At 47.9% G+C, this 25,303-nt stretch overlaps 1 protein-coding gene across 4 annotated transcripts in view; it reads right to left on the bottom strand.

Annotated features, from left to right (window-relative positions):
- Positions 1–25,303, bottom strand: part of FGR (FGR proto-oncogene, Src family tyrosine kinase) — a 93,061-nt gene that overhangs the window by 18,328 nt on the left and 49,430 nt on the right. For all 4 annotated transcript variants that reach the window (XM_054999161.1, XM_054999164.1, XM_054999162.1 and 1 more), the window contains 5 exons: positions 17,961–18,018; positions 14,104–14,369; positions 13,615–13,717; positions 10,091–10,189; positions 8,284–8,387 (listed from right to left, as the gene is read on the bottom strand). In XM_054999161.1, the coding sequence (XP_054855136.1) occupies positions 8,284–8,387; positions 10,091–10,189; positions 13,615–13,717; positions 14,104–14,356 (559 nt within the window). In that variant the 5' untranslated portion in view covers positions 14,357–14,369; positions 17,961–18,018. The remainder of the gene's footprint in view (positions 1–8,283; positions 8,388–10,090; positions 10,190–13,614; positions 13,718–14,103; positions 14,370–17,960; positions 18,019–25,303) is intronic.

The raw sequence follows: 25,303 nt of genomic DNA, 5'->3' as shown, positions 1-25,303 counted from the left end.
TTCCAGCCTAGCTCTTTTAGTTGCTTGGCTAATTTGCTTTATTCAGCCAAATTTAATGATGTAGTTGCCCAGGCAAACCCAATCTTGTCAGATCTCGGAAGCTAAGCAGGGTCAGCCTTGGTTAGTAATTGGATGGGAGACCTCCAATGAAGACCGGGGCCGCAGAGGCAGGCAATGACAAACCACCTCGGATAGTCTCTTGCCATGAAAACCCCACCAGGGGTCACTGAAGGTCAGCTATGACTTGACAGCACTCTCCACTGCCACCAGTTGTGGATCATATGTCATTTGGCCTGTAAGAATTTAACATAATTTACGACATTGATACCCACGTTCCACCCTGATAGGAACCCAAAGCATCTAACATTGCTCTCCTCTCCTCCATTCTGTCCTTACAACAACCCTGTGAAGTAAGTTAGGCTGAGAGAGAGCAAGTGGCCCAAGGTCACCCTGCCAGCTTCCATGATGGAACAGGGATTTGAACCCGGATCTCCCAGATCCCAGTCCAATTGTTCTCTGAATCAGACCCTTAGTCTATCAAGGGTCAGCACTGTTCACTCTGATGGGCAGAGTGAGGCCTTTCACATCACCTTGTACCGGATCGTTTTAACTGAAGATGCCGGGGACAGAATCTGGGAGTTTTCTCCATGCAAAGCAGACGCCCTGCCCCTGAGCCAAATGCTGAAGCCATTTAATGGCACTCTGGTAGACCTCCTTGTTTAAATGCTGCCAGCCAGGTAGAACGACTCTTGAGACGCGGTATACATGTGCAGTTATTATTATTATTATTAGATGTAGAGACCCAGGGAGCCAGCAGATGGCGCAATAGTGCAGGAGTCAGAAGTTATATAGAAGTTCTTTCTCTTGGCGGTGATGGCGTCCTCCCGATTTGAGTTGTGCTGCCCTCCCCGTGCGATACGGTTTCACACCTTTTTAGTTCTCGCACCCACTGTATTCAGAAAGTGTGACTTTTAGTCTTGTGTTGTATTGTACTTCTGCTAACCTAGCCCAAGGAAAGGATTAAATACTGAGGTCCAGACTGCATAATATGTTTGGACATGAGTCGGTGTGGGGGGACGGGCATATTTAGTTCAAGTGCATCTCCCCAGTGTGGAAAATAATGGCCCTGGAACCATTTAGGATCAGGGAAATTGTACAGGGGGGAGAATGAACTCCTCCCATAGTCTCGATCTTATATTACCTGTGTGATTAAGTTCTCCGCAGCTGCCATCTGGCTGTGGAAAATATGAACTGGTGCCCAAACATATCATGCAGTTTGGATCTGAGAACACGACACAAGTCAAAGGCTAAATGAGACCACAGGGTAGTCACCAGGGAGGCTGGATCCACCCTCTAAGGCAACTAGAGAGGGTGGCCTCCTCTGGATTCCATCCTGGTATCAAATGCATGTGGTGGGTTCTCACTACACACACATACGCGAGATTATAAAGGAAGTAAGGTGACTAAGTAACTGCAGTGTCCAAAGGCCGTGAAATACAGGAAGTAGAGGGTGAGATAGTTATGAAATATCCAACGTCGTCAAGAAAAGCTATTTTGCAACAGCAGTAAACTGGTGAAAAAGCAGCCTCCCTGCTTTTGCTAAGCTGGTGAACATCTGAACCGGTTAAGGGATTAAATAAGCAACTATTTGAAAAGCAATGGGTGGGGGATTGTAGAAGAGCCATGAAGGGTGTGGGACTGGGGGTAGGGGAATGACATTCAGGCCCCAGGGATGAGAGGGTTGGTGCCCTAGGCAGGCAAGAGAACAGAGCAGCTCCTACTAGAATGTATCTACCTGTTACGTTTTTAACCTGCCCTTCCAAGGAATTCAAGGGGACAGCAGTAGTTCTCCATTCCTGTATTTTATCTACTGGCAAACTAGATGGAGGTAAAAGAGAGCGATTGGCCCAAAATCACACCCTGAGTTTCCTGGCAGAGTGGAAAGTTGAACGTGGGCCTGCCTGGCCTCATTAGACTAGACTGGGGCAAGAGAATCCTGCCACTCGTGGTTTCTGTGGCCAGTGCTGCATCATGATCAGACAGCCTGAAGTTGGTGAAAGAGAGCCAAGGAGAAGTCGGGAAAAGAAGACCGCACTTACCGGGAACTGTTGTCCATTGAGGTCTTCTGCGCAGGCACACATGGGACTGCGCGTACGCAGGCCTGCTGATCGGTAGGTTTTGCAGATTTAAAATCCTTTAGGGGATGCCCCTCCTCCCCAGACTGTTTGCATGGCTGTTTTCCACCAAAACAGCCCACACTCTGGGGAAGGCAGTGCCCTCAGCCCTCAGTTTCTCCTGAGCCACTGGACTTGCCAGGTAAATAGAGAAGAACACACGGTGGGGCGGGAGAGAGGGAATGGTGTGCTTGCACAGAAGACTTCAATGAACAACAGTTACAGGTTAGTGCAACCCTGTTTTCATTGTCGGTCTTTTCTGCAGTCCCACATTGGAGATTAGCAAGCCACGTATCCGAGGAGGAGCGTCAGGCTCTTCACTGGAATAGCGTTTGTAGGACTGCTTGACCCGCTGCCACTTCCTTCTTGTTGTGTACATCCACGGCATAACGTCTGATGATGAAGGTATCAGCTGAAGTCCATGTCGCTGCTCTGCACGTATCTTGCAGGGGTACATCTTTTAGGGAGCACTGCCAACGATCCCTGCGACCTGTTGGAATTAGCTTAGACCTCGTCCCCGTGACCTGTTGAAACCAGGATGGGCATCTATGTGCACAGCAAGGCTGGCGTGGAGTTTGCCTCTTCCTCTGAGGAGTATTCAGAGGGGGTATGTGGAGCCTCAATGATTTCAACCCCATTTGTCTCCACCTCAATATTCGGCTTCTTATGAGAAGCCTCCTTCTGTGTGGAAGAGTGCCATGACACAGACCTGGGGCTTTCTTCCTGGGTAGTTCTGGTCATTCTGGAGTTGGTCTCTCCATCCCTTTGGATCTCTCCATGTTTGGATCTAAGAGTGGACCTGAAGTTATGGGTCCCAGGGACTGGGTTCTGGCCACCATGACCGAAGATTCCCTCAACGTTGAGTGCTGTCGGATCCTGGGTGTCTTGAGCTGGATCTGACGGGCTCAGAGAGCCTGAGGCTGAATGCTGCTGTGAGATCCAAGACGCATCTGAAGGGCTCGAAGTGTCCAAAGCCAGGTGCTAGTGCGGAATTTGAGACGTCATCGTTGATTCCAAAGGACTCAGAGCACCTGACGCAGGGGCAGATAGTGGCATTAGGTCCAACCGATCAGCTAGCTCCGTGAGAGCAGAGGACTTAGCAGTTTTCATGGACAGGCTGCTCAGGGCCGATAGAGCCCACTCCCACAGTGCAGCTTGGAGCATAGGGGCTCTTCCTGCCCGAACCTTAGGGTTGAAATTTTGGCAGTGCTTGCAAGAGTTCACATTGTATTCTTCCCCCAGGCAGATGAGGCAAAGAGAATGCCATCTTGCTATTGCACTGAATGCATCTTTTGAACAAGGCTTTCCCAGCCATTCTTACAAATCTGGAGAATTCTGAACATCTCCAATCACCCACCCACTCTTTCTTTCTTTCCCCATTAGGTGATCAGTGGCGTCGGAAGACCTGGGTCCAACGCAGCAAGAACGGAAGAGCGTGCTGCAGTAGGACCTCTTAGATCGGTGGTGAAAGAGGAACAAAGAGCTAGGGGCGCTACCTCTCCCAGAGTGTAGGCTTTTTTTGGTGGGAAACGGCCACACATGCACTCTGGGGAGGAGGGAAACCCCTAAAGGATTTTAAAGCTGCAAAACCTACTGATTGGCAGGCCTGCGCATGCACAGTCCCATGTGGATCTGCACAGAAGACTGACCATGAAGGAGTTGTAAAAGGACCCTCATACTGCTGCCAGCAGGTAGTGGAAGCTTCTCATGACAGAGGTAAGTAATAAACATGGGCATGAATCGAAATACGAATCAAATTTTGTGACGAATTGGGCCGATTCATGTATCGCGAAAACGTGTTTCGTGGGGCTGCATTTTTCATGAAATCCATGACTTTTGGGGCTGATTCGTTCAATTCATGAATGCTTCATGATGCCAGACAGGCTGGCACCGATCCATTGATTCCCTAGGCAACACAGGCCTGGAATGTCTGCAGACCTTTTGTTGCCATGGAAACCCCAATCTTAGCCCACATAACCTTGATAGGCAGCTCTCCCTGCCAACCTGAGAGCTGAGCAATGCGGGTCTGCGTAAGTTTACCTGGGAACTGTAGTCGGAGACTCCTTCCTCACTCCGTTTCCCTTCTCCGTTTTTAAGAATGAGATGGTGGAGTCGTAGTGGTGGCGGCAGCCTCAGCAGCTCCTTCTGCTGCTGCTCGCTGCTTGTCAGCTTCAGGAACCCTTCCCTGACTCTCCACCTCCATCCTCCTGCTGCTCTGACATGCCTTCCCACCCTTGAGCGGATCCACTCTGCTCAGTTTTTCCTTTGAGAACTTGGAGGCAGGGAGGAGGGCATGTCAGAGCAGCAGAAGGGGACAGGAAGGAAAAATCAGCAAAGAGAACCTGAAGAGAGGACAACCCAAGCAGATCCACTTTGCTTGACTTTTCTTCCAGTAGCAGCAGAAAGCAGGAGGCCAGGAGGACGAGAGGGAAAAGTCAGCAAAGAGAGCCTGTAGAGAGCTACTTGGAGGGTGGCTGGAGGAGAGCCTGCTGAAGTCTCCATGTGAGTTTGGCATCTCTGGGTATGAAGGGGGCCATTGTAGGCCCCGGGATCTGACGAATCACTAAACTAATGAATCGTTTTGCGAAACAGGACAATTTCGTGAAAGTTCATGTTTCGTGTTATGCAACGACCCATGAAACTCAGGGTTCATTTTTTCCCCATTTCGTGCCCATCTCTAGTAAGTAACATCCTTTTATGGCCCAGTCTGGACTCAGTGAGGGTGAGGTCTCCTCTGGAGGACAGGAACCTCATGTAGCCCGCCAGGACTCCTCAGGAGAAGAGGAGTTCTGTGTAACCAGCCCTAGCCCCAACTCAGCGGAAGCCGGTGGTGATCAGAGCTCACAGCCAGCAGATGAGGCAGAGGCACCAGCACCCTCCGGCCCCAATACCACAGGGGAAGCTCATCCAGGGATCTCCATCCCCAGATTCACCCACGCCCAAAGAACGCTGCAGACAACGCCAGAGATTGGAACTGCAGGAGAGAGGCGCAGTGCTTGTCTCTTGAGCCAACGCCAGCCGCTGGAGAGCGATGATGAGTAACGTCAGGATGGAGCCCCAGCAGCTGGCTGAAAACCACGCTTGGCTATAAAAGCCAGTCTGGAGAAACTGCCAGGCGTGGAAGCAACATGTTGATTACCTGTGACCACTTCCTTGAACCTTGCATCTTGTTCTTGCCTGCACCTTGACTTGACACTCTTGTGCTCCAACCTACGGACTGGACTTGACTGGACACACCCCTGGTGTTTACCTTGTGCTCTGACTATGGACTGGACCTGCCTTTTGAATCTTGAACGCTCCTTTGGCTTTGTGTTAGTGCTTGGACTATCAGCTTGGGCAAGCCCAGCCCGTGACACATCCCCTGCTAAAAATATCACACTAAGCCTCTACTAAAGGGATGGTTTTTTCCCTCCAGGCAGTTAGCCACCTTAAGTTCACATACAGCAGGATATGAATCTAGTGGCACCTTAGAGACCAACCAGATTTTCAGAGTGTAAATTTTTGAGAGTCAGAGCTCCCTTCTTCAGCATCTCTGACTGGTTAAACTAACCAATCCAAGAGTTGGAGTTTTTTAGAGGCCATCTAGTCCACCCCTTGTTGCTGAAAGAAATCTAAAACTGGAGCATCCCTTGACACATGGCTGTCCTGTCTGTTGGAAGATCTCCAGTGAGGAAGAGCCTGCCACCCCCTTCACAAACTGGTTCCATTCTTGACTTTCTCTCTTTCCTAGGAAATTTCCGCTAATGTTCATCCAAAATCTACCCTCACATCTTTGGCTGGCTGTGGGCTTTTAAAAAAATTCCTAGGGAAGGAAAAGCTATGGCTGCTATCCTATGCACACTCATCTGTTCCTACACCAAATTACTCCAGTCTAAGCCCATTGATTTCAAAGGGATTAGACTGGCGTAACTCTGCATAGGATTGTGCTGCAACCTTAAGCAGGTCTACTTAGAAGTATATCCCATTTTATGTAATGGATCTTACTCCCAGGAAAACATTGTTACTATTGCAGCCTAAGTCTTTTTTTTAGGGTTTTTTTTGTGCTCTGTTTTTAATCCCTGGACTGCAAATGAACATTCAGTTCTGCCATATGCTTGAATTTTGGTTTTTTTTTACTAAATATATGGATGTGTGAAAATTAAAAAGTATGCAAAAAATTTTTAAAAGCCAAGATGATATACAAAACAAACAAAAAGAGACTATTTCTTTTTAAAGCTCACTTTTCACAGTTAGTTGCATAGATCTGTTTGTGTTACGTATCCAGATTGTATAGACTTTGTATGCAAAGTGTATAGTGTTTATTCATAAAACACGATACCACTGTTCCATGTGCATGGATAACATTTCAGACTGATGTGCTAATGCACGCAAAAATTGGAAAATGCTTACACTTAGAGGTGGAAATCTGGTGCGTATAAAAAAGAAATTGGTGCACAACTAAGCAATCACAGGTTCAGCTCACACAAGGGGGAAGTGAAATCGAAACAGGGATTTTGGGGTTGAAATGGAAGATATGAGAATTTCAAAATCACCTCTATTATGAACTCAGAAACTGTTGCTTATGGCAACATCCAGTTCAGCAATTGCTGCCATTCCAACAGTCACTTACAGGCATAATTTGCCACCTTGTTCAGCTGATCCCACGGACAGAATCCCTGTACACATGTTATACTGAATGCATGTACATCCTGCATGTATGTGCATATATTGGTTTGTAAGAAAGACCCAATGCACATTCACTTTACAAATGAAATGGGGGACCAGCACCTGGATAAATACGCAGTTTCAATGACATGTTCAGCTGTACACACACTGAATGTCACATCAGAATTACTCAAAGCACGTACAACAAACCCCCCTCAAGTGTGCACTGTACATCGACTGTACCTGCTTTCACTTTAACTTGTGAACAGGGCCAGTCCTTTCCTTTTCTTTCAAGCTCCTTTGATTCAGTGATCTTGAGCAGTGGATAAGGATTCTTTATTTTTTAAAGGAAAATATGGGAGAGAGGTACTTGGCCAAAGCCAGCATAGGAACAGGCTAAGCCCATAGACTTCAATAATCAGAGAAGAGTGCAATTCTGCCTTGGACTGAAGCGTTAGGCTTCTAAACTCACCCAGTTCAAGAGGCCACATGGATCATGATGTATTTCAAACACATGCAATAGACAATGTGCGTGTGTCTTGCCCTCAAGTCATAGCTGATTTATGGCAACCCCTGGTGGGGTTTTCATGGCAAGAGACTAACAGAATTGGTTTGCCATTGCTTGCCTCTGCAACCCTGGTCTTCCTTGGAGTTCTCCCATCCAATTACTAATCATGGCCGACCCTGCTTAGCTTCTGAGATCTGATGAGATCAGGCTCCCCTGGGCTATCGAGGTCAGGGCTCAATGAATGAAAGCGAAAATCTAAATCTTAACACCCTTCCCCAACATCAACCTTCTCTCCAAATGACACGTTTCTCGGAGCTCCTTCAAAGCTCCACAAAGGGATGTGGTACAGTCCTATCATCTCTGTGATGTACTTGCAAGACAGCTTTTTTGAGGGTATATTCTCCTGTCAAAATCTACTTGCTTGCAGAAACTGCCTCGTGTTTGCTCTCTCTCCCCTCTCCCTCCAACAGGTAAGGAGGTTTTGACAAGCAATTCACACAGGCACATCCTGAAGTGATAGGAGTCTTGAGAGAGGACCGCACCAGTGGTGCAGTTAGGTCAATTTTGACTCTGGACTTAATGGTCTTGGGGGAATGGCAATGAGGCGAGAGTTAACCACAACTTCCCCAAATCCACAGCCTTGATCTCACATCAGGCTTCCCTTCTGTGGCTGCTTTTTAGAGCTGAACTCCCCATCTGGAATCCCAGTCCAAAAAGCGTAACTCCCTTCCTCCAACATCTTTCCCCTCATCCATCCTGCCCACATCTTGGTCTCCCCACATCTGCTTCTGATGCAGCACACGGTTCTGGTGGAAATGCCAGAGGGTCTCATTCAGCCCCAACACGGGATCGACTCCCCTACTGAAGCCAGACTAGGAGGCCCCCGAAGATATTGCTGACCCCACAGAACCCAGAAACTACCCTGGCCAGAACAGCACCTGTCCTGAGTGCAGCTACCTTTGGTGGTCTCGCTCTCGCGGATCAGGAAGGTCCCCCGGGGGCTGCCATGGCACAAGAGCTGCCTCTCTGCATCCTTACGGCCAATTTTCCCGAAGTACCACCTGAGAAAGGAGACATACATGTGAATGCACCAAGCTGCTTTACACTGACTCAAGCTGTTGGCCCCTCGGCTTCCCGATCAGGGCCTGGCGACGGAGTCGACTCCAATTGGCACAGCCTCCCGCTAGGTTCCGTTTCTTGCATGTGAAGGAATGCCCGGAATTGGATTATTAAAATTCATAAAGTTCCCTCGAGGATACTTTTTAAACTGCATTATGAATTAGACTTATTCAGAGCCAGATCCTTTATCCACCAAGCTCAGCAATAACTCCTCTGCCTGCCAGCAGCTCTCCAGGGTCCCGGGGGCTTTCCACGCCACCTTCTACCCAATGCTTTTAATCGGAGATGCCTACTGGGGAGGCTTATGCATGCCAAGCGAATGCTCCAGCACTGGGCCACAGGACCTCCCCGTAAAACGCTTCAAGTACTGAACACATGAAACTGCCTTCCACTAAGGCAGACTGTGGGACTACCAAGGTCAACATTTTCTCTTCTGACTGGCAGTGGCTCTCCAAGGTCTCAGAGGTCTCTCACATCATCTACTAAATAGTAAAGAGTCTAGTAGCACCTTTAGGTCTAACCAACTTTATTGTAGCATAAGCTTTCAAGAACCACAGCTCTCTGTGCGTGATGAAGAGAGCTGTGGTTCTCGAAAGCTTATGTTACAATAAAGTTGGTTGGTCTTAAAGGTGCTACTGGACTCTTTACTATTTTGCAACTACAGACTAACATGGCTAATTCCTCTGGATCTATCATCTACTAACTGATCCTTTAACTACAGATGCCAAAAATCAAACAGGGGACCTTCTGCATTCAACGCAGATGCCACAGCACTGAGCCACAGCCCCATCCCACACATATGTGGTGCATCACACCACATAAAGGCAGAAGACGCCAGCCCAACTCATTTAGCTACTTAAGTAGCAGGACTAACAGTGAAATCCTCTGCAGAGTTATTCCAGTCTAAGAAAACTGAAATCAAGGGGCCTAGACTGGAGAAACTCTACATGGGATTGCACTGGAACTCAGCTGTTATGATGGAGGCCTTTGCTGAGCATCCGCTTTCATGCCTTCAGGTGAGGAAGCACAGCACTGCGAGCAGAGTTAACGAATCTGGGTTCACACAAGCAGGATGTTGAGGCAAAAGAACGGACTGCACCAGACTGCACGGGGAAGCTTGCATTTTTGGAATGCCCCACCCAACCTAAAAACTTCCTGCAACAAAAAGCCAGTGCAGAAAGCAAAGAGGGGGTAGAACCATCCTCCCTGCTGAGCAAGTTTTCTACATGCAGGAAAGGTTTCTGAAAAAAAAAAGTCAAGGAACACTCAAAGCTGGAATTACCCTCCTGTGACCTGAACGCATGCCGTTTGAGGAGGGAGCAGGGGGAGAGCACCTGCTTTGAACGCAGAAGGTTTGATCCCTGGCACCTCCAGTTAAAATATAAGTAGGAAGTAAGTCTTGGGAAAGACTGTTCTGTCTGCGATCCCAGAGAGCAGGTCAACAGTACTGCATTAGCTAGATGGATCAGTGCTTTGGCTTTGTATAAGGCAGTTTCATCAACATGACTCTTGGCCGAAATCCCAGGGTGCGGTATCTGGCCTTGTAAGCGCTAGGATCTTCTGTCTGAACGTGTAAGGGGAGACCCCTTGCAGAAATACAATTTTTGGAAAACACAAACAGATGCCCAAGCCGGGGGCTACTTACTCTTCTGCCTGGATGGAGTCCACAGGTGCCACGTAATTGCTAGGAATGTAACCCGTCGCTCCCGTGCTCAGAGACCGGGCCTCCCACCAGTCTCCCTCTCTGAAGAAACAGGAGAAAATCACATGAAGCCGGCTATTGCTTCGGGCAGCCAAGCAGACCCTTGCTTCTCTTGAACCGCCTCTTTAAAAATCATAACTCCGGCATCTCTGGTGTGCATCTCAACTAGGAACGTGAAGAGGAAACAAGACAGCCAGTGTGGTACGATGGCTCTAGCACCAGACTAGGACTAGGATTCAAATGAGCCCTAAAACTCACTGGGTGACCGTGGGCCAGTTATTCTCCTTTCTCAGCCTGACCTACCTCAAAGGGTTGTTGCAACGGAAAAACAGAAGGGTGGAATCATGTAATGCCATGCTGAGTACTTTAGAGGAAGGAAGGGATACAAATACTAACAGAATGATGATGATTTCTGATAATGATTTATTTATTCATTTATAATCCGCCTTTCTCACTGAGATCCAAGGCAGATTACATAGTGCAAGTGAGATACAATATAATCAACAGCTAGGACGTTCGCTGAGCAAGTAACATAATGAACAACAGTTAGGATAATCAGTGAACAGCTACAATAGGGTATGGCAGCAGGAGATTTGAAAACAAGCATAAAGTCGAGCACAGAGATGAAAACTTCTGAATCAATGCATAACTAATTTACACGGTATGGTAAGCAACATGGAAACTCTCTAGTCCCTGTCTGCATCAGCAGACAGTACCCAATAGCATAGCATATAGTCCCTGTCCCTTCTAAAGGAACTCTCTGGGCTATTTCTTATGACATAGTCCTATGTTCTGGGTAGAAAGCCCTTCTGAATAATTTAGTTTAGGTTATTTTGGGTTTTTTTATTTTCTAAACAACAGAGAGGATACAGAAAAGAAAAAAAAAGAGGAACAGGGCTACACATTACACTAAAGGAAGACTGAGATACCCATTACATAGATTATTTAGTAAAGAGTCCAGTAGCACCTTTAAGACTAACCAACTTTATTGTAGCATAAGCTTTCGAGAACCGCATCTGACAAAGAGAGCTGTGGTTCGCGAAAGCTTATGCTACAATAAAGTTGGTTAGTCTTAAAGGTGCTACGGGACTCTTTACTATTTTGCGACTACAGACTAACACGGCAAACTCCTCTGGATTATAGTTTATTTAGAACACAACAACCATGTATCATTTATATATCATATTCAAGTTTATAGCAACCATTCTGAGAGATTATTTCCTCTCTTTTACTATATCTCACTATTAAATCAAATATTAAAAATATTATATTGTATTATAAAGTATTTGACAATATTTGCTGTTGTGCTTTTGTTACCTCCAAGCAGCAATAATATACTATAATACCCCAAATTATGCTAACTATACTAAATTAGTCAAATTAAATAATATATGTTTCTATAGACCATTTTGGAAAATTTAGTTCTGCATAGTTTGCAGAAAGCCAAGAGTGGGAGCTTCCCTGATTTCCACAGGCCGGCCGTTCCACAAGGTGTGGGCGGGAGGGGGGGGCGCCGCAGAGAAAGCCTGTGTACGGGCAGCTGTTGGTTTTGCCCAACTGTAGGGTGGTTTCAGCAGCAGGCCCTGTTCAGATGAGTGCAGCCGCCATGGTGGAGAGAAATGGGGCTATTCCATGTCTCCCTGTTGCCTTTTGGCTGGAAGGTTGGACTAGCAGACTGCGTTCAAGCAAACGTAATTTATACAGTGGGTCTGCAACAAAAGTCTACACTTTGTTCAGGCACAGAAGCCCAGTACACCCGACACAGGTGCATTCAAGGCAATATATATGAGCAGCATTGAGACTCTAGGAGCCGGCCCAATCCCCACCGGATATTAAGGAGAGAGAGCCAGCGTAGTCTGGGTAGTGTGCCAGACTAGCATTTGGAAGAACCCACTCTGCCACAGAAACTCACTAGGTGGCCTTGGGCCACTCTCTCTCAGCCTAGCCTACCTCACAGGGCTGTTGTTACAAGGATAAAATGGGGTGAGGAGAACGATGTTGTAAGCCACTGGGAAGAAAGTGGTGTATATATATCTAAAAGAAATAAATATAAAAGAAAACACTAGCCCCCCCCTGATACAGGACTGAGCGGACTTGCCCCGTGCTCCTTGCATATGTGGTTTCCCCACAACGTGGGCACAGAGCCTCAGCGTGAACAGAGGATGCAGGGAAGACCGCTTTTGCAGACTTTTCTTCAAGAATGACTGCGGGGGGGAGGGGGAGGGGAGAACCAGTTCTCCTTCCTCGTTTCTTCCTGTTTGTAGCCAAACCCAGCAACGAAGTACACTGATTGGCTGATCCTTGAGACGCCACAAGCTCCCTGCCCTCCCCTTTCCTGCAGCAGCTTTTCTACTTTTTAAAAAAATGGATGTGTGTGTGTGTGTGTGTGTGCAAGTTGTGTTTTCCAAGGCAGCACCAAACAACTGTTCAAACAAACAAAAGATCAACAGCCCTCCTGAAACACTAGAGGTGGTGGTGGTGGTGGGGAGTTAAGCTACCACATTAATGCTGAATTCACCGGCAGGTCTTTGCCAAGGTGGGGAGTGGGAGGTGCAGGGGAGCTGGGCTGGGCTGAAGCATGCACAGCAGCCTGCCCTGATTTTAAAGTGCATCTGCAGACAACATCATAGGGAATATTTTGATAATGTGGTTTGGTGATGGAGTTCAAGGCTGGCGTGCTCCTGCTGGAGCAAATGAATTCCAGCTCTCGAACTCGGCTTCTTGAAAGAGGCATTATTATATACAGCCACATTACGTGCAGATAGTCAAGCAGGGTTAAGTGTGACTCTTCATGCTTTCTGAGAAATGAGCCGTGTGTGTGGCCTTGCATGCACCCCACCTCACCTGCAATAATGGAACGCACAAGGTCCAGTTGAGCGCGCGCATCTCACCACAAGGAGGGAGTCCTTCATACTACTGGCAACTTTCGTTTGAACGCCCAAAGCTGCTAGCCAACTATTAGATAATCTCATGTGTGGCAGCAGAGATGCATGTTAGAACAGTGGCTTTACAAACCCATGTGTCAGGAGACCCTAGTGGGTCGCAGAGGCCTGACTGATGGGTCTCAAACCCCTCTAAAGCTGCCCTTTTTTGGCTGCCTTTTGGGAGGACCGGCTGCTTGTGCACACATGCAGCGAGAAAGATGCCACACCTCCTCCCTCTCTTTGCATGCATGCAGTGAGGTGAGAGGTCACTCAACAGCAGAGAGGATTCCTCTGCGGCATCACCTCTTGCCTCGTTCCTCACTACGATACATTTCCCAGCACTCTGCTCGTGTTTCCTTTCCCAGACTCTCTTCATTTGTCCCTCACCGTCCTAGCCTTGACGTTAGTGAGGTCGTAACTCAGCTCCTCAACTTCCTGTCATGTGTCTCTGATGTCACATCCTTGTCAATAAGTGTGTGCCAGGTCTGGAATACCTGAATACTTACTGTCTTAGCTTCCCCTCCTATTCAGAGTGAAACTCACGTGTTGTTGATGATGTGAAATTTTTCTCCCTTCATAAACGTGAGATCGTCCTCGGTCCTGGCTTCGTAATCGTACAGGGCAACGAAAAGGGTCACTCCTCCACCTGCAGGGCATTAGCAGGAGGGCGGTGAGAGCCCAGCAGACGGCTCCACGCCCAGCTTCGGTGTCTCTGAGATCCTACTCCACAACTGCGCCCCAGTCCAGTACCAACCACCCAGGTGTCCATCCAGCGGGTTGGAAAGGAATAATTTAAGCATGCACACAAAAAAGAAACCCAAGGGATGTCGTTTCTCCTGACCGTGTTCCTCCCACAGACAATCAGCCAATGCACCAACACCCCCAGTGCCACTACCTGTAAGCACACACAGCAGTCTTCCCCACCCCCCTAACTAAAAGAAAGAAAACGAAGACCGCTCGCTCCCTGTCTCCAAGCCCCACCCTGGAGTCCTCGAACCCTCAGCCCACCCACCTGCAGACCAGGAGACTGACCTGCAACTCCGACTCCGTGTGAATGCACGGAGGGGGCAGGGTAGATGCCGGAGCCTGGAAGGAAGGGAGGCGTTGAAGGCCCCGGTGTCCCTGTGAAGTTGTTAAAATCTGGGATACGCGTGAAACTGCTGGGGGGGTTCTGGGGGGTGGGGTCAGGGTCGTAGCAGGAGCTTTGGATCGTGTTGGCTGCCCCGTCGCTGCCATTGCTCTGGGTTTTGCTTCCCCTCTTCTTTTTACATTGCACACAACCCATCGCTAGGTGGCACCTGTGGGAAGAGGAGAGAGTGAGAAGTGAGACGAGCGCACAGGGAGGGCATTTGCCAAAGGCAGTTTTAGTTTCCCAGAAGGCTGCTGGTAGTCTGGAGCATATTGAGCTAAGCCTCAGCCATGGTGGTAACACTGCAGATCCATTGAGGCTGGCCGGCAGCAGCCACGACAGGTATAAATTCCCCCCAGCTATTCCCTGCACTGCAGCCAGGGGGAGAGATTGCAGGGGGAAGTCATGGCAGGACTCGGCCTGCTGTTGCCGCTCTTCAGCTCAGCTCAGTTTTGTTTCTGGGCCCACATTTCTCCCCTTCTCCCATTTAATCCTCACAACAATCACCCTGTGAGGTGGATTAAACTGAGACCGTGCGACTGGCCCAGGACAGCCAGCCAGCTTCCATGGCAGCGTCTTTTGGAAGACATTTGGAGGGTGACAGTGATGGCTGATCGTTGTTTTGGGCTCTGTCCACTGTGGGATTTATTTTCTGGAGTTCTAGAAAAGCCCACGGCTGAACATTTTAACTACCCCAGCCATCTCATCAAAGACCTCAGAGTAGCCACGTGCAGCTGCACCCAGGTAGATGAATGGCATGCAGAGCAATAAAACGGAAATGTATTCAAGAGGTTGGACTCTCAATCTAGGCCTAAACAAGTATTGCTGTTTCTTCTCACACTCTAGACACCAGCCTAATACAAGATCGCTGGAATGGGTGAGTCACAATTTATAAAGCATAGGACTTCTCAGGGAACACAGTATGGTATAAATATGGGCTAAGTAATCTGGTTGGACAAATTTGCTGTTGAGTGCTTATCTTCTGAGTTATTTGCCACCTCAGGGACACAGAAACACACAGCTAGTGTGGAAAAGTGCACACCGAAAGCAGAATATTGCTTCAAATTTGTGGTGGCACCAGAAAAATGACCAGAACTAACTTAGTTGGTTCATGGCTAAAGGTCAGGGTAACTTTATTTGGACTAGTTACCCTTCCAGACATATTGAAAATTGTTTGCTCTGCTTGGAACACTCCTAGTTACTTTGCAAAAGCCCATCTCTGTTCAAGACTGAATTGGAAAGAAAGAAAAAGAAAGAATTTGAAGAGGTTTTTTGGCTAGTGACTACACAATGTTCTGAAGAACAGTCATATGGGGTCTGAAAAATGGCACTCCAGCCTGCAAAACTGATTAGAAAAGACTGCAATTTCACTCTCCTGCACATCAGGAAAGGCAGGGCACATGCGGATCAAGAATGTTCTGCAGCCAGGCATGCACACGGGAGGGGGACTGTGCCTGACTCCACATGAAGGAAGGAGGATAAAGGGCATTTGCCAGCTTTGTTCTTCTCAAGGACTGTCAGTTTTTCACTCTCTTTCTTCCTGCCACATTCTGGTTGCATGGCAACATGGTTGGTACATCAGCCAAAGAAAGCCATATGTAACAGGAGGCGTGGTAGAAACCTAAAAACCTGCAGATCATAGATGGGTCAGCTTTCAAAGGTTCAGACGGGCCCCGCAGGCTACGCAACAACATCCTCCCCCTCTGCACAACCAGGACTCCCGTTTTTATCGGACAGGAGGCACCAGGCCCTCCAAATGATGAACAGGATCGCCGTGCCAGATATCCTTGCAACGGAGCAGGGTCAGAACTCAACCTTTCCCCAAGCCACCACCAATAGGACAGCTATAAGAATGCCCTCTGCATGGGGAGAGGCAAGGGAGGGGAGTTCCCCCCCCCTTCCCACTCAGGGCATGGAAATGCTGCCTCCACACATGCCGTTAGTGGCAAGTATGCCAGGGCCTTATGTTGCTGCCATGGAAACTTCCAGGAGTAGAAGCTGCGGTTGCCCACTGAAAGAGAAAAGCAGGAATATCCCTGGGCTTCTTGCACTATCTTCATAGGCCCTTCCCATCTTCACAGAAGAAAGCAAGGAGAATCAGGCTGCACCCAGACAGCCCCTGGGGCAGCGTCTGGTGCTGGAAGAAAGAGAGGATAAGATCGGTAGGAGGGGAGAGCACATGAGCAAAAGGGGGAGTGGGAGGCACATCTCGTAATTCAGAGTGACAAGAGTTCTCCCAGCCACCTGCCACTGACAGCCCTGGGTTAGTGGGGCAGCTGAGAGCCAATGACAAATCGGGGCGGGGGGGGGGAGAAGAGCATTGCCACTGGTCTCTCGGAGGCAGGCACTGAAAATCCTTGACTGTGTTGGGGGATGTTGCTCACAAGCCAGAGACTGGGGCATGCCTTATAAGGCTCAAGCGACCGCGGCAACAGCTTGCAGAGAGGCATGTCTGAGGGTCTGCATGAGTGCCAAACATTTCATGAATCAAGTTCGCTTCCTGCAAAATATGGGTCATAATTTGGGGGGCGACAATGCCCCTCCATTCAGGGAGAAGACAGAAAGCTTCCTTCCAGATTCTCCCTGGCTGGGTTCCAATTTGTGGGGGAAAGCAAGCAGTGTAGAAAGGGTTAAACTTTTGTCTGTTGCTGCTGCTCTCTTGCAAGGCCACCCCTCAATGGCCGTTTTCACGCTGCTTACTGGCCACGGAACATTGTGCCAAGCTCCCGGAACAACAGCATCTTCCTGGCGCAATTTCGCGCGAGAACAGCGAAATCGCGCCAGGAAGATGCTGTCGTTCCGGGAGCTCAGCACAATGTTCTGTGGCCAGTAAGCAGTGTGAAAACAGCCAATCCATCGTTTTGAAGCTGCTCCAGAGAGGCCAGGGCTTCAATACAGGATTCTCCTGCTAAATACATCATATCAGCCTCCAAGAAGCTGCTTTGGAGTTATATTGTCAGCCCACGCACTTGGCTCTTTCTCCACCCTGTTAGGAAGGAAGTTCTTCCCTATAAGTATTAGCAAACTGGTTAGCCCCTGTGCAGATGACCAAAGCAGCAAAACTGGGCCATCCACAGATAAAGTGGGAACCTCCGTCTACTCAGGGAAGTCCATAAAAAAGACTGTTGTAAATTCATCCAAAGGGAAAACCATTACAAATTGGCCTAATGAGGAATAAACATTCCCCAGAAGAAACAGAATGTTGAGGGCAGCTCAGTATTAATTTTAAAATGAGGACAGAAGATGTCAGCGAGCTTAAGCCCTGCGTACTTAGAGAATTGTAGAGATGGGTATTTTGAAGGGTTGGGTGGAATTTCCAAATTCTTTATGATCCCTTAAATTGCTTACAAAGCTCCAGCCTGTCACTATAATTAATAGTAAAATGGCTGGCCTTTGCAGTGGTAACAAAAGCCGCATTATTGGGCCCCCACAACCAAAGTAAGGGTTTCTACACACTCAGGGGACTTCCCAAGTATGCAGAAAATCTTGACTTTGTATACCTCCCCCTGCCTCGAAAACTGGTTTACAGAGGACTGAACACACTTCAGAATGCGAAGAAGTTGAGGGCAGCTGAGAGATGTTAAAGGGGGATCATTCATTTTCTGAAGCGGAGAATCCTAGAGAGATTTGAAAAAGATGTCTTCCACCCCCCCCCCCTTTATTTCCTTCACACTCCCAGTCTGTTCAGGACTATTTACAAACATCACACTCTTTGCCCTCCATTTGACAGTTCCTAACCACGGATTATTTTTGTACTCACCAAAATGCCCCTTCAGCTCAATGCTATTGTTCCATGCTTCTCACTAGAGAACAAGCACCTAGAGAAGGAGACACAAAAAGAGACACACAGAGGGTCAGGCAGATACCAAAGGGCACATCTTCTAAGCTGTCATACCTTACCGGTAAGTGCGCAGATGTTCCCAACTTTTCCTGTTTACCTGGGCAGCTCTGATTTTCATTATCTACCACTGTCAGTCCCTTTTAAGAGTTTACGTACCAACCCTGTTCACATCTTACAGTGAATGCAGGTACAAACTGCCTGCACATGAGTAAAGGGATAGGGAGGGACTATAGACTACGGCACAATGTACTCTCTATTGCTGTATGAGCCTACTGGGTAGATTCTGCATTGTTTAAGATGTCAGGTTTAGAATTACTTCTGCTCTGTTTCAGCACTATATTGGATTTCTGCTTGGTTTCACAACTTTGCAAATGTGCATTTCCATACCCTGTTACGCTGTTTATCGAATGTCCCTGTTGTTGATTGTATTGATTTAAGACTATTGTAATACACTCTAGTTTCAGCGAGAAAGGCGGATTATATATAATGGTTGGTAAAGTAAATAAAATAAATAAAAAATAAAGACCTTGGGTGGCCTAGTAACTGGTTGTTTATTTGAGGGGAACTCGTCCTTCATGCTGCAACTGTGTTAATTTCCCTGGTTTTCTCAGTTGGAGAAAAAAAAATGAGACATGCATAAAATCTTTTCAAAAACTGTTATGTTATTGTCGAAGGCTTTCACGGCCGGAGAACGATGGTTGTTGTGGGTTTTCCGGGCTGTATTGCCGTGGTCTTGGCATTGTAGTTCCTGACGTTTCGCCAGCAGCTGTGGCTGGCATCTTCAGAGGTGTAGCACCAAAAGACAGAGATCTCTCAGTGTGGGAGATCTCTGTCTTTTGGTGCTACACCTCTGAAGATGCCAGCCACAGCTGCTGGCGAAACGTCAGGAACTACAATGCCAAGACCACGGCAATACAGCCCGGAAAACCCACAACAACCAATGTTATGTTATGTTAAGAGTTTCTCTCTCTAATGGAAAGAGCGGGGGGGGGGAACCACTTTGCTTGCAAAGGGCTGCATTCCTGTGACACGGGTTCCTGCTTTCATTTCTCATCCATCACACACAACATAAAAGAATGACAAATAATACCCAGGTCATCGTTAAGGTGGTATCATGGTCTTGCTGGTTTTTTGGGGTTTTTTTGTGGGGGGGGGGACAAATTCATCAACACTTCTATCAGAAGATCCCATTCAAGAGAGTGAACGCTTTGCACTACTGAACTGCCCAGGCCTTCAAAAGGGGTGCCAGTCCACTGTCCTGCTTTTTGTTCTTAATAATAATTTTGCTACTGTGTTGCTAGAGATGCCACTCGCCCGTCTTGAAATCTTTAACAAATCAGAATGCAATTCTGCACCTCGACCACCACCAGGTCCCAAACTTCTGTCTCGAACACAGGTTCATCTTCCCCTTCCTCCAAGGAGCTCAGAGAGGCAATACAGGGTTCTCCTTCCTCCATTTTACCCTCTCAACAACCTTGTGAGACAGGTTAGGCTGAGAGCGAAAAATTGGCCCATGGCCACCCAGCAAGCTTCAGAGCAAGGCAGGGATTCGAACCCGGGTCTCTCATATCCTAGTCTGACACATGAACCACTACACCAAGCTCTTAGTGCGTGAGCTTTCCAGGCTCACGGAGCCCAGTTTGCTCTTACTGAAGGGATTAATCTCTGTAACGCACCAGCCCTATTGCAACAGGGTTTGAGCAGTCTGGTGGCTGAGGAGTGGGAGGGCAGACTATGAAGCACTAGTTATGTGGTTGCCTCTGGTGTGGTGACCAAGAAGGCTGGTCTTTAAACAGAGATCGCCAGGGTCAAATTCCTGCTCAACCATGGCAGGAATTACTCCAGTCTAAATCTTTCAAACTACCGTGCTTAGTCTGGCAAGGTATTTTTTGCCCAATAGCTTCAAAATTTCCAAAAATTTTACAACTCTAGTTGTAGCAAAATTACACAGAATTAAAAAGAAGCATCTTAAAGACTAACGTTTATTTCAGCATAAACTTTGATGAGTAAAAGCTCACTTCATCGCCTGCATCAGAGAGTTCGAGAACGTGCATCTAGCAAAGTGTGCTTTGACTCATGAAAACTCATGCAGCAGTATATTTTGGTTAGTCTTTAAGGTGCCCCTTGACTCGTGGAATTATCCTAAACAGAGTTAAACCTTTTAACTTCAATGGACTTAGAAAAGCTTAACTCTGCTTAGGATGGGCACTGTAAGTGATCTTGGGCCAGTATCTCTTAGCATAAACCTACATTATAGGGTTGTTGTGAGGATAAAATGAGAGGAAAGGAACCTCATGTACATTTGGAGGAAGGGCAGGATTAAATGCAAATAAATCAGACAGGGGAAATGAGCAGTCTTCTAGGGGTGGACACTTGGTGCTTGTCTGATTGTCTCTTCCCACTGTCTGGAATGTGATTCACCACTGAAGATAAACATGAGCTAACCTTGGAGCTAACCTGTTCCACATACTTCCCACCCCTGGCCAAAGCCAGGGTTGTCATCTTCCTAGTGGGGCCTGGGATTCTGCTGGAATTACACCCCATCTCTACACCACAGAAATCAGTTCCCCCGGAGGAAACAGCAGCTTCGGAATCTGTGACATCACATTCTTCTAAATCTCCAGGAATTTCCCAGGCTGGAGCTGGCAACCCAAGCCCAAGCATGGAGAAGAACCTGGAAATAGTTTTGCTGTGCCCAAGAGGGGCTAGGCCAGGCTGCAAGCCCATTACCACAATGTGGTTTTAATGACATTTCTGAAATCACACAGATAGGGGCCCCATGCTGCATGTTTACGGCAAACCCAGAGAGATTAGGCTTGGGCCTCTGGCTGATTTTTTTTTTTTTTTTTAGGGAAATGGTGGCTCCAATATGCCTTAAATAAGTGCCGCTCCCAAGTCTGACACCAGGGGCTGGTCCCCCTGCTTTGGGCCCACTGACTTTGCTTTACCATCAGGCCCAAATTCTGGGCATGCTGTTGTTAGTCCAGATCTTTGTCTCCTGATGGCTGGGCTGTGAAATGATTTTCCATGGTGGGTGCCCTAACACAAAGGCAGCACAGAAGGATGGACGCAAGCGGACATGTCCTGGCTCTAAGGCATGGAATGTCCTTCACAGCAGCCTAGAAAGCAAGAATTGTGGGCTGGGGAGAAGTCGTCTCTTCAGGGAAGCCAGAGCCAGCCATGCCAAACAGAGCAACTTAACCTTTACTGGGCGGCATGCAAGGAGACCTATCCATGCTGCAATGTTTATCTGGGTTCACCATCTGTTGCTGCCAATGCATCTATCCACAGACCTGTCAGATTTTTGCAATTTTTTCTGTATCTTGTTTAGGGGTTGCCATGATTCTAAAAGCCAACACGCACAGACTTCCTTCGCTCTGTGTAAGTCAACCCCCAGATGCGCTAAAAACAGACCCACTTGATTTTCCACAAAAACAGACCCACTTGGTGATTTCCACAACCACAGCAGTGATGAGAAGTTATGCTACAACTGTCAAAATTATTTGGCACACCAAATAATTACGGGACAGAATGAAAAGTAGTACCTTTACCCCAAACAATGCATTTTTAACTTGTGGAACTCACTCCCACAGCATATAGTGATGGCGATGCCAATGGTTATAAAGAGAGCTTAGACAAATTCATGAGCAATAAACCCATCAAAGACTACGAGCTGGAATGAATAAGGGGAACTTCTTTTATGCTGAGAAGAAATGTGCCTCTGAATGACAACTGGGGTAACAACAGAGAAAAGCTTTAACTTCTTTGCCATCACTTGTGGTCCTTCTGATTGGGCACTGTGGGCAACAGGAAGCTGGGTTCAGAGGTCCGTTGATTCAACATGCTCCAAGGGGGCAACAGCCCTTATTCTCAAAAGCAGGCAGGACTGAAGTTCTTTTCCCCATTCTCCATTGAAATTAATGGGAGTTGAGCACACATGCCATTTGTCCATCAAAGACAGCCACAGTTCCTCTCTTCCCACAGAAGTATGTGCACAGATACATCAACACTTGAAGCTGCCTTGCCTTCTGCTGAGTCTGTTGAGATCAGTCTTGCCTACTCTGACTGGCAGCTGCTCTCCAGGGTCTCAGCACAGAGGCCTTTCCCATCATCTCCTACCCCATCCTTTTAACTGGCAATGCCAGGGATTGAACTTGGAACCTTCCACACACAAAGCAGATCCTTTACCACTGAGCCACAGTCCTCTCTAACACTTCTCTACCTTAGGATATAAACATATCTCTGAAGGCAAACATTGCAAAAGCCTGCCAGGGCCTTTGCACAGCTTTAATTCCTTTGGACAGGACGGGACCCTGAATGTCCTAGCAAGATGCTTTGGGTGCTTCTGGTCTTACCGATGCCATAACACTCCAGTGGCTGCTTTATGCAAAGTCAGGTCATTGGTCCAAGGCTGTGTCCTCTAACTGGTGGTCATCCTTCCCAGCCCTGCTACCCAAAACCCTTTTAGCTGGAGATGCTGGGCACTGAGCCTGGCACCTTCTTCATGCAATGCCAGGTGGTCTACCACTCACGGTTCCTCCACTGGCATAATGTGCCTTAACAATGTGTGGTCTAGGCCTGTTTAATAAGTGCGGCAAACTCTCTCTTCCCTGATCAAGATTCCTCAACTCCCTACCTACTGACATCTCCATTTTTGTAACTGCCTCCACAGCCTATGACCTAAGCGGGAAAGTCGGGGCAGGAAAGCCATTGCTTTCTATTTGGTCTTATTGCAACAGAACAAGCTACCCTCAACTGCTCTCAAGAAAAGCCATGGTTTTGAAAAGTCGGAAGCCCCCTAAAAATGACACACTGAGTCCTCTTTTGAACCAGATTCTGAGAGCGTTTCCTTCAATAGAAACCAACTTGGCCAAAGTCCGACAAGATGACACAAAAATAAGCCCTGTGGTTTCACCCGCATGAGTACTACTGCAATTTGCATCTCAGGGCTCACTGCCCCGTTTCCTGTCAGAAAGCACCAGGCTGGAAACAAAACCCGGCTTCTCATGTGACTCAACCTCTGCTGTAGATGTCCAGTACTATCACCCCCCACAAACACACCAGGCTTCTCTACTGCATGTTTCAGCTCGCCAGGGCTTTTTTTCTGGGAAAAGAGGTGGTGGAACTCAGTGGGTTGCCAGCACAGGGGGCAACTCTTGGCGGGAGGTGGTGCCCCTGGTACCACATGCGCACGAACAAAGTGTGTGCATGCTCCCAGGGCCAATGACGTCACTTTGGGTCAACTGGAACAAGGGGGGAGTTTTTAAAAGTTTAAATTGCCCTTGGTGAAAATGGTCACATGGCTGGTGGCCCCGCCCCCTGATCTCCAGACAGGGGGGAGTTTCGATTGCTGGAGTGGCATGGAGGGCAATCTCAACTCCCCTCTGTCTGGAGATCAGGGGGCAGGGCCACCAGCCATGTGACCATTTTCAAGAGGTGCCGGAACTCCATTCCACCGCCTTCCAGCTGAAAAAAAGCCCTGCAGCTTGCCACGTCAGGTGCGCAGACTCACATGCAATGGTATCTCAGACAGGGGAGGACAGGAATGTTCAAACCCCTAGAGGAAGCTAAGCTAAGTGGTGCCTGCAGGGTCACCTGAGAGCCAGTGTGGTGTAGTGTTAAAGTGTCAAACGAGGATTCAGGAGACCCGAATTCGAATCCCCACTATGCCGTAGAAACTCGCCGGGGGATCTTGGACCGCTAATGCACTCTTATGGGGCTGTGGTGAGGATGAAACAGAGGAGGGGAGAACTGCATAGAGTGTCCTGAACTTCTTGGAAGAAGAACAGGGTAAAAATGCTACAGCTTTTATTCTGTAAGCTACTTTAGACAATGACTTTTAAACAGAAACGTTAAAAGAAAAATCCTATTAAGCCAAGCATTTTAATATTTCTACTCATTCACACGCAATTCCCAAATATTTCTTTGGTGGGAAGAAAAAAACAACAACCAACAATAACCAAGTCCAGACGTAATAAGCGTCACCTTTATTCTAATCCATCTCACGCCAATAAAATCCACCTCCTGAGCTACAGCCAGCCCAATTTCTTATTTCAACCTGCATTGTTCCTCGGGGGAATAGAAGGAGAATTTAATCATGGCTGGACTTCAGATTGGAAGCCAGTAAACATCCAGCTGCATCCGCAGGAGACATAAATGCTTGATCCTGCATTTCTGATGGTCCACAGCAGAGAAAAAAGGCGGAGCAAGAGGGAGATGAGACTCTCAAACGGCACGCCGTGCCTTCTGGGGTTCTCACGTCACGCTGTTCAACTTGGGAGGTGGGCGGCGGAAATTATTTGCCAAGTCTGCCATAGAAAAACCTCCTCCCCTCTCTCGGTTGGAGAACTGAGTTCTGCAGCAGCTGTACAGCCGAGACTTGCTGTTTCTGCTCGGCAAATGGAATGGGAGCGCCAAAGGGACCGGCAGTCACGCTGCAGCTGCGAACTCTCTGTGGGAACTCCATTCTGGTTCAGAGCAGGACCATGGCACGGGGCTTCGGCTTCTCCCCTTCGCTCCTTTCCCAACTTGAAATGGCCCCTGGGGGATGTTATTTGCTCCCTGGGTGGGCTGCACATGTGCTTATTACTGCATATGTAGCTCCCCCAAATGGCAAACAACACTCCCAAGGCCGTTCAAGACCAAGGAAGATGGTGCAGAGGGAAGGCTGAGGCCCGTCTCCCCCTTGCACCACAGTCCTGACCCAAATCAGGCTTCTCTGGCACTTCCAAATGGAATTCCCAGAGGGAACTTTCAGCTGCAGTGTGACCCCCAGTCCCCATGGCTGACACAGTTTAGATGTCACATCAGTCCAAATTTTCCTGCGTGCAAAGATGATAGAAGGGCGTGGGGGGTGGGAGTTAAGAAGGATTGGCAGTGATCCCAAACAGCAGCCTGGCTATTAAACCAAGCCAAGGAATGAGGGTCCCTGCAATACCAAGAAACAATACAAACCCTTTTCTTAATATCCCTCCATGTTGTTATTTACTTACTTCATTTTTAGCTCATTTTTCTCCCAGAGCCACAAGGTGGATTACACACACAGTATAAAACAATGCAGTCAAACAGCATGATAGCATGAGATATCTAATAAACAGTGCGATAGGACTAGGATTCCAAAAATTAGGGGGGGGGGGATGCAAAAAAAAAAATCAGGTGTGAGAGGTAAACAGTACAGAGACTGGATTTACAGAATTAGAACACAATGCAGTCAGATCGCCGTAAGACGTACAGCCCTGTTCCTTTCTAAAAACACCTTCCTG

Source organism: Eublepharis macularius, chromosome 15 (assembly GCF_028583425.1).
Source record: "Eublepharis macularius isolate TG4126 chromosome 15, MPM_Emac_v1.0, whole genome shotgun sequence".
Classification (NCBI taxonomy): domain Eukaryota; kingdom Metazoa; phylum Chordata; class Lepidosauria; order Squamata; family Eublepharidae; genus Eublepharis; species Eublepharis macularius.
This window is presented reverse-complemented; position numbering and strand designations above follow the sequence as displayed.